At 38.4% G+C, this 12,378-nt stretch overlaps 2 protein-coding genes across 2 annotated transcripts; both read right to left on the bottom strand.

The window, feature by feature from the left end:
- Positions 1-3,742: 3,742 nt before the first annotated feature.
- LOC142946400 (hydroxylysine kinase-like) lies at positions 3,743-7,782 on the bottom strand. Its single transcript, XM_076087594.1, has 5 exons — positions 7,779-7,782; positions 6,088-6,384; positions 5,565-5,707; positions 5,044-5,224; positions 3,743-4,179 (listed from the first exon to the last, which is right to left on the bottom strand). Exons 1-5 carry the CDS (start codon positions 7,780-7,782, stop codon positions 3,743-3,745), a joined length of 1,062 nt encoding a protein of 353 aa, XP_075943709.1.
- Positions 7,783-9,972: 2,190 nt separating this feature from the next.
- LOC142946995 (hydroxylysine kinase-like) lies at positions 9,973-11,772 on the bottom strand. Its single transcript, XM_076088636.1, has 4 exons — positions 11,469-11,772; positions 11,099-11,241; positions 10,582-10,762; positions 9,973-10,415 (listed from the first exon to the last, which is right to left on the bottom strand). The coding sequence occupies exons 1-4, from the start codon at positions 11,770-11,772 to the stop codon at positions 9,973-9,975; spliced, it is 1,071 nt and encodes a 356-aa protein (XP_075944751.1).
- Between the last annotated feature and the right edge of the window lie 606 nt (positions 11,773-12,378).

The raw sequence follows: 12,378 nt of genomic DNA, 5'->3' as shown, positions 1-12,378 counted from the left end.
TCTGTTAGAAAGTGGTCACACTTTAGAGGTGACTTTTGGAGTTTGCTTTCTTTTGAATACAAATGACGGGACTAAGTTGAAAGAAATTAGAGCATTTCTCAATACTGAGAAGATAAAGAAAATCATTTGTAATATGTAATCATTTAGTCTCGCTTGTTGGCAATAATCAGCATCTAAGTAAACAAAGCTCTTCAATGAATGTTATTTAACTGCATGCACAAAATGCTACTATAATTAAGTAATGGACACATGTTTTTTGTGTAAGACCTGGTAGTTCAAGACCTTGTCAAACTGCCAATTAACATAACAGATGAGAAACATCTTTGTTAACAGAGAGAGAGAGAGAGAGAGACCCATTAGCCTTGTATCAAACCCTGACATCTTGGCTACTATAGATAGTCTGGGCATAAAGCTAATATGCATTACACCAGAGTCTGTCAGGGATCCATGAAGTGAATTAGTCATAACAGGTCGGCTTGGCAGCTGCGAAGGCCTGGCAAGACGGCCAAGAGCTGTGCGTCTGATGTATCTGAAGATGGAGACTAGTGGAACAGGAGAATTTTGGTCAGTACTGCGTATATTTGGCATGTCTAGAATCGCAGCCTAAGGATAAGAATTATTATTGGCCGTCATGTTAATCTGTTATCAAATATACAATTTACTGTATGCTAGAATGAATTAAACGGCAGTAAAGTTTAGAAGACCAATCTATCGTTGACTATATGTTTCATGCCATCTGACAACAGAAACAGAAAACTACATTGTTTGCATTAAACACAGTATAAGTGATCACAGCTGAAAGAAAGACAAACAATTGGCAGCAGGTGCCACATAAACATTAGTCGTAACAGCAGAGGCAAGGCTCCGTTCCAAAAATGAGGAAGTTTGCAAGTATATGCTGTATAATACAGACATACAGTTGAATCCCATAATACACTGTTCTCCTAAAACTGTGGCGTCCAGGAGATTTCTTCACTGCAGTAATGCTTTGGAACATTCATGGTGAAAAAGTCCAAAAACATCTGACAAAAGACCCAGAGGAGTCACAGAAACATACGTAAACAGAAATCAGTAACACTGAGCTTATCCTTGGAGAAGCTGGCTTATGAGACATTGTATTATCTGAAAACTAACTGAACAAACAATTGAATTAAATTGTTTTGTTATTAATCCAATCATAACCCTTTCCAATTAGCCTTTACCTTTTAAAAATGTGCCTTTGTATTAAGAAACTATTTCTAACTGGAGGAATTTGCTGTTTGTATACATTTAAGGCATTCAGATGATATTCTCACCCAAAGATAAGCGACATAAAACAACGTAGAAGTAAAATATTTTGGTTGGTTGGTTAGTCGATTAACTTTAATGCATTCCTTTCTTGGGTGCAGCACATTTGTAGAGTAAATTCTGACTTTAAAAGCTTTCCGATTGGTGGTCTTTGGAGTGTCAATTACATTTTTTGTTTTTCAAAAAAAGATGCAGTGTATACCCAGCTGTCTGTTTTGAAATGCCAAGAGGATTAATGGCACTGGTAAGTGGGATTGGTGTAATAAGCTAAGTCCTTTGAGTATGCCATTTCTGTTTCAGCTATAATTTGTGGAACATGGATTTAAAGTATAACAAAGAGAGAGAGAGAGAGAGAGAGAGAGAGAGAGAGAGAGAGAGAGAGAGAGAGAGAGAGAGAGAGAGAGAGAGAGGACTGTGACTTAAGGAAAACAGTGCAAAGGTTCAGATACATGCCTCTTTGGGCTCGCTCTGCTCAAATGCTGGTAAACTGCAGTGAAACAGACGGAGAACAAACGTGAACACAGGCAGACATTCACAGACGCACACTGTGACTTTTTCTACATGACTGGAGGTACATATTGCGAGTTGCAGCGGGGGCAGAGGGCAGATGGTGCCTTTGAGGTGGGAGGTTGAAATGTAGAAAGGTAGACGAGGCGTGTGTGTCTGTGCGTGCGTGTGTGCGTGCGTGTGTGTCTGTGCGTGTGTGTATGCGTGCGTGCGTGTGTGTGTGTGTGTGAAGGTTAGTGGTGTTGGGAGTGTTCACATAAGGCTCTGTCCAAGGACATATTGTCACACGTTTGAAGAGGTTTGCCTTAGCTCACGAGCTTTCCATACACAACAATTGTTATAATGTCAACAGAAGATACTGTATGAAGTCCCTACATTTACCTCACAGGACTGTCAGAGGAAATGATTGAAGTTTGCCCAAATTAGGATTCAAAGGTTTTTTAAGGTGAATGTGACTCTGAAAGACTCGTTCAGAAGAAGGGCATGTGGGATAAATGAGATGATGTCTCCATCTAGTGTTCATCTAGTGCTCTTTTTTATTTGTTTTAGCACCACAGCTTTCTGAAAGTCAACAGCAAATGTTCTTGAACAAAGAGAGGTCAGTTATTGTGTGTTGTCATTAACATCAGCTTGTTGAATACCCGGTTTGTGCCTGGAAAGTAGAAATGCAGACATTTCATTTAAATGTGGGAGCAAACAGCAATGTCATGCAGTCTACATACTATTTGTTCATTTTTAATGCAAAATTAATTTTTGATATGATGTTTTTAAGGTGGAAAACTGTTTATTTGGCCAATTTGTGTCCATCTTAAATAATGACCAGAAATAGATAGTATGGTGGAAGCACTATTTAGTCTCCTGTTTTATTCCTTAGAAAGCAAAGCGTTTATTTGGTTTTATACGTGATTGATATTTAATATTGAAGCTTATTGCTTATTTTTTTATTGTCTGTATGCATCTGGTACAATAGTTACATGTGCGGAAAAAGTATTCAGATACTTTATAGCAACAACACAATTTAAAAATTCTCAATTATAAGTCCTGCATCCAAAACCATGCAGGGCTTTTAAATGTGTAGCATTAGCAAAATATTTTCAGTAAAATGTAGTTAAGCGCCAATAGTGCTCATTCTACTCGATGAATGCTATATCATTATTATTACTGATGCATTGAATATTAGTAGTATTTAAATGCTGTAGTTGGTCGAGGTGGAGCTAATATGAACTATTTTCTATACTGTTAGTTTAACCTGTAACAATTTAGGCTTTATCTGATGGTGTTTTATTTGTGAAATATTTGCTAAACAAATTGACAATTTAGCTCTCGAATAAATGTGGTGGAGTAAAAAGTACAATGTTTCCACTTGGAATGTAGTGCAGTAGAAGCATAAAGTAGCAGAAGATGGAAACACTCAAGTAAACTACAAGTACATCTTTGCGGTAACATAGCTGTTTATTTACTTGGTACCGATACAGTGATAGATATTGATGATCCATTAAGAAATACTTGGTTTCTCATTTATAATGAGTTAAAGGCAATTTTTTGGAAGTAATCTACAATTCAAAAAGTTAAGAGGACATTAATAAAAGGTTCCTTTAATAGTCCATCTCGTCTGTAGTAGTACATGTTAACAAATTGTTAATATAAGTCTAGTCCATTGACGAGATCCTAATGACATCAAAAGGGTCATGCTATTCTAGAGGAGGACGTAAACCAATAAGAGAATATTTTGCATTAATGGACTTCTATAAAGCCATTAATTGCAATTCCTGGGTGCCTGTTGAGGAAGTGGTTCCAACAATTGTATAAAGTGTCAAATATTTGATTCAAATATGGTGAAATTCCAGTGTAAGAATGTATTTTAAAAATCTGAAAAAGCTGCAGTTCAGATATTCTTTGTAAATGCAAATCTTTATTTTTTTTCATGCTTATCCATTGATAAACTTTATTATTTGTCTGAGAATGTGCCAGCATCTGTGAACCACTTCCTTTCTACGTCTTTCTTGCCCATCTCCCACAGTTTAGTAAGAAGCAGAGTCCCACTTTTGGCTGTAGTCAGGAGATATTTGTTGTCTGGGTACTTTGCGGCATTGTACCGGCCGTAAACCAGAGACTGGCACAACCGGCCGAGCACCAGCAGGAAGAGGGAATCCCTTTCCTCATCACTGAGCACCATGATGCTCTCCCAGCCTGCCAACACTGCTCCACCTACATCCAAAGGACTGGGGTTCTGCAGCATCATGTACGCAATTGTTACAGCCACTTCAAATACATAGCAATCAATCACGAGCAGAGAGAAGTCCAGCACGCCTGACACCTCATGACGCCCGTTGTCTACTGGTGTGACAATGATGTTCAGGTCACTTATGTCCCCATGTATTATTCCTGTGAAAGACACCACAGACAAACTTAGGACCTTTATGCCTCTAAATGTTCTTTAGTGAAAAACTATACATTCATTTGAGATAAGCCAAATTCCAGCCATTTATTTCCGATATCTGTTCCCATAGTGCAGAGGTATTTAGGTATATAAAACTTCAATGACCTCTTGGACAACTCTTATACAATATTGCTTTTAGGTTGATAAAGAAAACTTGTTAGCCCATCCACCAGATATGGATGAAAACAAAAATATATATATGGGTCATAACTAGCATTTGTTTGGATTTGGGTTGACTTGTGTGCCCGTGTGCCCTTTGGTCATGGACAAGTAGTGTAAAGGGAGTTTTTAGCTTATTTTCAGAAAAAAACAGTTGCTTACTGTCTGACACTATTAGAGCGGTGAGAGTAAACTAAAATGGAAAAGTTATGGGTCGGTAAACCAAATAACTGAGCTTTATCGAGCAGAGGCCAACTGCAAAATGCAAAATGTCATCACAACACGTTAAGGAGCTGTTCACTCTTGACCAAAGCGGTGGACCGACAGATGGGCATTGCAGGCAATGCCGCTAGCATGGCTAAGAATATTAAATATAATTGTTTTAAGGTTATGGGAAGATTGTGGTTAAGATAATGGTTACAGAACATGAACCCCAGTCTGTATAAAGGTCACACTGCCAGTGAACATTGTCATTGGTTGTAAACTGTGAGCATTGGTTGTAAACTGAGTCGTGGAATTGCCCATATGGCCATGATTCCTAAGGATACTGGACTGGATTTTCAAGCAACCTGTTAAATTACATTACATTTCACAGAAAAACAATTTACCAAAAGAGAACATAATGAATGTAGACTTGTTATCTGTATTACCTTTATGGAAGGAGGCGATTTTGGGCATCACGTGTGACTTATACTGTTTAATGACTGCTTTGACCACTTCCTGCAGGGGATCTCCATCCATCACTGATAGGAAGCCTTCTATGAGAGGAATGTTGGACAAACTCCAAATGTTGTCGTTGTTTTGTAAGACATCTAGGTTTGGAGATACCAACTGAAAAAGTGAAAATGTTTTTTTATTTTTGCATGCTTTTTATATCGCAACTTTTTGATACCTTTTAAGCTACATTAACCAGTATAATCAGTCTGACAAATTATGGCCCTATAACGTTGATATGGCTAACATGTTGGGCAATATTCACTATCCAAATAGCACATCAACTCCTGGAAATAAAAATGGGTCTTTTGCAGATAAAACCTGAACAATGAACTGAAAAACACTAAATAATCCTCAGTCATTTGTAAAACGGCTGCATGTGGAGGTGAGGGGTGATAGCCACCTGCTCCAAAAATATCTATTAGCTGAAATATATAAGTTTGACATTTGAACTTGCTTGTTGCAATGTCGTATCTATGACGGCAGCCAACTCGCCGACATGATAGAGATCTTGCGCTGTGACTGGAGATTCTGCGACAGTTTTTCCAGGGAGATAGATCATCAGCCTCACACAGTAGGTCTGAGCACCATGTCCACAGTCTAATAACAGAAGGTGGATACAAAAACAGGAAGATATTTAGTTTACTATAGCGTCATAACTCTGTATGGTCTGGTTTAGAACTTGAAAGATCATGTAATACTATTTAATAACGGACAAAATCCCTTGCCGGAGTTTTCTCTTGGACAATCCACACTGGGCAGAGCTGGTGATGTTGCTAGTATAACATATGCTAGCATAAGTCATATTCTTAGACACTTATTCCACACACTTATAGTGTACTAGTGTGTTTCTGTATGAACAATGGGCGAAGGGGCATTAGTTTAACCACGCACCTCTCGCAGCATGGGATTTTAGAATATTATGATTCGAACTAAGTGAAATGTTGTGAAATTGGACTGCAGCAATATGTTGCTATTACCTATTTCCTCCATACTCATGAGCTGCCCAGTGGTGGTGGGCATGACTGTCTGAGAAGGAACTCCATGCTGGTGTAGAAAGGACATGGCCAGGGTCTGCACCTCCAACTGGGTGGTATTCTTACTTTCTTCCGAGTTCATGATCTTCAGGACGTACTTGTTATCCTCCTTGTCTACTACGAGGAAGTTCTGGTCCATGTAACTCGGCAGGGTGGAGATCTCAGTTATGGTCACTCCGTAAAGTTGCAGTGTCAGTTCGGTTGCTTGCTGCAGGGTGAGCATTGGCCTGTGTTCAACAGCTGTGGGACAAGTAAAATCAAAACACAATTTTGCTAAAAGTTTATAAACTGTGACTTGTGAATCAGCCAAAGTTCACACCAAGTCCAGAAACACATTTTCAGTTCAGTCACGTGGTTAAATTAAAATGACAGGGAAACTTTGCAGAGACAGCAGCACATCTTATAGGACCCTTTGCTCTGCCTGTTTATACTGACTTGATGTTTGTCTCGCAGTGTTATGTTTTGGATTGTTTCGATTTTTTTGTGTATATATATATATATAAATGTATAAATGTACTTAAAGTATGACTTTCAAGCTATTATGTATCATATCCTTAGATTATTATCACCCGTGTATTCATGTAAAAGCAGGATTTTAATGTCAGTTGGTTTGAGGTGGATCTAATTTTGAACTAGTTTGTATCAGACAGTAACTAGTGATTACTATTTTATCCATTAGTTGATTGATGCTGGTTTGTAAATATTCTGAAAATAGTGACATGTTCACAATGTTAGTTCCACCGATAGTCCAAAATTCTAATTTGTTACAATATAAATAAATTAAAAGGAAAAGCAGAAGTCTTCAATTTTGAGAAGCTGGAGCCATGAAATGTGCTTGCATGATAAATTATTTAAACAATCAGAATAGTTTCCAATTAATTTTATGGCAATCAAATATACTATATTTCCATATGTTTTATAGGCCATAATCTTCACTTCAAGCTGTCAGATAAATGTATTGAAGAAAAAAAGAGAAATATTCCCCTCCGAAATTAACGCGAGAAGAAAATACTCAAGTATTCCATATTTTCTTTTGCTCTACCCTGATCGTTCCAGCATTCCTTACTTCTTGTTTGTTGCTGCCTGCCTGAAACTGGATCGACGATTTTGGAATTACACTTTACATGCCGTTTCATGCTGTGCCTTTTGGGTTTTTGTTGTTCTGTGTAGCCAGCGTTACAACAAACTTTATTCAATTCAATTAATTTTGTATAGCCCACAAATTTGCCTCAGAGGGCTTTGCAATCTGTACACATGCGTCATCTTCTGTCCCAGGACCCTCACATCGGTACAGGAAAAACTCCACCCAAAAACCCCTTTAACAGGGAGAAAAATAGGAAGAGACCTTAGGGAGAGCAACAGAGGAGGGATCCCTCTCCCAGGATGGACAGAAGTGCAATATGTCATGTGTACAGAATGAACATCATAACAGAGTGACAACACATTACATGCATATGAGAGCACTTGAGAGCATTATTTTCTATTTAGATGTTATAATGCATTAGGGTACCAAATATTATGATCAATATTCGTTGTAGCGGGTGTTACAAAATGCATTAAGTATAACTAAATGAGAATATTTGAGTTTTTAATGGGTTTTATTTTCCAGTAATTTAACAGATATGTGCACTTACCCATCATCCGTCTCTCAGCAGAAAATGTGAAGAAGTGAAGGGGAAAGGGTGTCACACAAGCCTCGAACAAGCTTGAACCGGTTTATCATATATCTACAGGCACCAGTCAAACAGGCTCAAAACATTTTACATCAGTGTCACCGGCAGAAACAAAGTTAACTTCCTGATAAAGGCTAAAAACATATAATTTGGTTTACAGAATATCTTTAACTCCAACTTCCCTGCTGTGTAAAATCGTGAAACAATGAGGTTCCTGATCACTGACAGAGACCACTGTTGTCTGCAGTGAAGTAGTACATCTGATACTTTATGAAACTGGCAAGACGGCAGCCAGAATGGACTAAATCCTACGAGAGGTAAAATAGTAACATACATACCTGTGAAACTCTGAGATCATTTACTTTGTAATACCATCAATTGTCATTGTTATCATAGCGTCAATGGAACAACTGTAGGAGCCTCAAACAACATAACCAGTTTCCTCTCTGTTGTCAAGACATGTCCTCAATACAGGTGAAGCATTATGACTTATATTTATCATACTGAGATACTGTATTGACAAGCTTTGGGAAAGAGATCTTTGCCATCAATTGATGGTTCTGTACTTTTTAAATTATTGGTAGACAGACTAGATTTTTCATAAAAATAATACCACGTATGCTTTTGGCCAGAAAGTCGATTACAGCAATTATAATACATGACTAATACCCATAAAGGGTCAGATTTTTATTTATTTTTTGTCATCAGTCAAGCCTCCATTGGAAGCAGGAGCTTATGAGGACCACACGAGGGCAGTTTTACACTAGATTGTATCCACGGCTATGAAGACAGGAGCGTACTAAAACAGCTGATCTGACAAGTTCTCAAAGCACATTATTAATTTGTTATGGCCATAACTTTTGGACACAGGGAGAAATCGCCCCCTTCCTGCAGCCATGTGCTCTCAATCGCTGTTACAGTTACAAACCGAATCACACCACTAATAACAAAACAAACATATAAATTCCATGAAATGTGAGATCTTCTGCTGGCCACCCAGGTGGCTGGTACAAAAATAATACATGACTAAATACGAGAAAGAATTGATGCTCTGAATTAAAAGAAAATGTCAAAAATGTCAGATGTAAACTTAATGAAGCTCCTTGGTCAGAAAATGGAAAGCTTTGATGTTTTAAAAAGAGTTTTTGAACGTGAGCTACAACTCGACTGTGGTAAAGAGTTAGTTCAATTAACCTCCTACCAGCAAACAATGAAATGACATCAGGTCACTGTTTTATAGTTTCAAACTGCATCTGCAGTTTTAAGAGATTTCTGTATTTGTTTAGTAGTAGTAATAGTAGTAGTAGTTGCATATAACCAGCGCATATGACCTTGCTCATTAATAATGTAGGCTAAATATGACAATAGAGGACTATCATTATATTTTGTGAAATTATCATTTTTCAAAGTAACCAAGATATGTTTACAATCAGAGAGCATGAGGAACGTTTTCACAACTAATGTGGTGTCATTATTTCTAGCAATGAATTAGCAAACATAAAACTAACTAACTGGAGTATCTGACTCAGCAGCAGAAAGAAGAACATGTTTAGACAGTAGGAAATCAAAATCTAATACATTTTTAATGTAGGTCACTGAATTTTCCTGAAGGGTTGTCACAGTATGTTGGGCGTTTTACAGTTTGCATATATGGCACCAAAGTACAAAGTGACATAATGGCTCACCACAAGGAGGTAAGCCTTTCTTTTTTTCTTTATTGGTTTATTTGATAAGGGACAGTGCACATTGAGAAAAGCACTGCTGTAAATGCGCCAGAGTTAGCCAAGAGGCTATTTTTCATCGCTTATATTTGACACACTGCTTGTTAAATGTATGTTTTGTCTCATATGTCAACAACACATTACAATACATTGGACAGGAAAAAATAAGATCCTGCAAAGACAAGATGACAAGATGCGTCTGTGGTTAATAAATGCCTTTATAATTTCAACATGATTTACACATTTTGAGTGAGTAGTGGCTTTTTGGAGGTAAAATTAAGTGTGCTGCACAGTAAACATCGAAGTTGTGATTGCACTTAATGTTAACAGATTTTTGGGGAAAAACATTATTTGTTAATACTTTGTGAAAGAGGGTACAGGCAACATTTTTGGTGGATACTACAGTGCGTTGAAGATTTTTCCTGACACATTTTTCACAATTTGTCCCTGTATTGAGCTGCACTCTGAAACCATGCCTTCTCCACCTGCTCCTTCCCGAGCTCCCAGAGTTGACGGAGAATGTGGATGCCCCTCCTGGATGAAATCATCAGATACTCTGCATTTTCCGGATGCAAAATCACAGAGTGACGAGTTAAAACCACTGACTGGCACAAGCGGGACAGCACTAGCACGTAGAGACAGTCTTTCTCTGCCTCATTGAGGGGAAGGACACTTTCCCAGCCAGCGAGGACAGGTCCACCCACCTCTATAGGTTGAGGGTGCTCCGTCATCATGTACATGATGGCGATGGCTAGCTCATGGATGTAGTAGCCACTGTTCATGTCCCCGAAGTCGAGGATGCCAGAAATCCTGTGGCCGTCACTCTCATCAGGTTGTACAACCACATTGAGGTCATTGAAGTCACCATGGTTAATGCCTTAGAAAAAGAAGAGATACAATGTTGTTAATGGGAACCAAAATGTTATCGCTCATTCAGTGACATCCAAATATACAAGGTGCTAATGAGCTGTGTGAAAGGAAGTGAGCAGAAGAGTGTTTACCAGCTCCCTTATTCAAATGTTTAAAGTAGCTATCATACTCACAACTGCGGAAATTGGAGCGTTTAGGGATCACAGAGGTCTTGTACTGATGAATGACCGACTTCACAACCTCTTCAAGAGGATCTCCCTCTAATATATTGATGTATGCTTCCAGGAGGGGAACATTGGACAGACTCCATATGAACTTCTCTCTCTGCAGCGCGCCAAGATGAGGGTGCTCCATCTGGAAAAAAACAATAATAATACAGAGAAGCGTCATGCTTAATGAGCAGTGAGGGGCTGGTGCCTTATTATATATTATCTGAATTAGATTCCAAAATAACACAAACATGGGCAACAATGAAGTAGCATGTGGTCGTTAAATTCATGACAAAATAACTCCAATTCAAAACATAAGCAGTAGTGGCAGATGTTGTCACTTAAGACGGTTTTAGAAAATAATCTTGAAGTTTTGTCTTGAGACAATAAACATTCACATAGTGCAGCACATTGCTGTCATTGATGGTATTAAAAAACAAATAAATGATGTAAGAGTTTCACAGGTATGTTACTATTATACCTCTTGTAGGATTTGGTCCATTCTGGCTGCCGTCTTGCCCGTTTCATAAAGTAACTGTGGTGTTAAAGGAACCTTGGAAATAGTGGTTCCAGGCAAATAAGTCAGCAGCCTCACCAGGTACTTCTGACAGCCATAGCCACAATCTGCCAAAGGTAAAGACAGGATTAGTGTTACGATCATTCCCCTCGCTCTCAATCCTCCTAAAGCAGGTATTTTGCCTTGCGGCATGGCATGTTAGTATACCTCCTCAACTTGTCAAACTCCGAGCATAGCTAAACCTGCCCTCTCTCTCTGAAAGAATTTACAGTACATGCATACATCCTCGATTGCTCTTACTTCTAAGGTCTGACCTGTGGGACTGGTCTCATACCTGCTTCTTCCAGGCTCATGAGCTGTCCTGAAGCAGTGGGCAGGGCTGTTTGAGCAGGAAGTCCATTCTGGTGCAGGACAGACATGGCGTACGTCTGTACCTCAATCAGGGAGGAGTTCTTACTGTCCTCCGAGTTCATTATCTTCAGGACGTACTCGCCACCCTCGATGGGCGCCACGTAGAAGTTCTGGTCTTCGTAGCTCGGCAGAGAGCGGATTTCTGATGGCGTCAGCTTGAAGAGTCTCTTCACCATCTCAACCACCTGAGCGTGGCTGAACTTGGGCTGGGCATGCTTTGCTAACATTATTGCTGAATGAAAATGAAACATGTTTAGGATTTTGTAGCAGGCATTTACAAAACAAAAGCATCATAGTAACCTATAGTACATTTATAATAATTTGAAATACATAATTTAGTATGAAACTGCCAAAGGGTGTACAGTATTACGGCATAATGCATGCCTCTTTAGAAATCAAATTAAATATTTTTGCCATTATGAGATTTTTTTAATTTTATTTTAAAACCATCGTTGAGTGATAGTGAAATTAACATTCTCCCTCAACACAAATAAATTAAAAAACATGTAGCTTATCGTGACTTTAAAGTCATTTATAGTATAATAATAATAACAGACATTCGTAAAATCCATCTTCTCCAATGTGAGTATTTGCTAATAAAATATGCCATCTTGGATTCTGGGAAAGTGTGATGATTCGTCCCTTATTTTCTGATATCTTATCTTAAATAATCAATCATTGAATCGAAATAATAACACATGGTTTCAGCCAAAATTAAGCCTCATTTAAAAATAACTACAGCACCACTGAGAATGTTTTTTCCACCTGCACTGACAATTACTTCAGTATTATTTTGTGTGTTTTCTCCTGCCAGTATTTATCGGAAGGAACCA

The sequence above is a fragment of the Anarhichas minor genome, unplaced genomic scaffold, assembly GCF_050575085.1.
Source record: "Anarhichas minor isolate MPS153535 unplaced genomic scaffold, ASM5057508v1 ptg000010l, whole genome shotgun sequence".
Taxonomy (NCBI): Eukaryota; Metazoa; Chordata; class Actinopteri; order Perciformes; family Anarhichadidae; genus Anarhichas; species Anarhichas minor.
The sequence above is the reverse complement of the archived record's forward strand: the minus strand, read 5'-3'. Positions and strand labels throughout refer to the sequence as shown.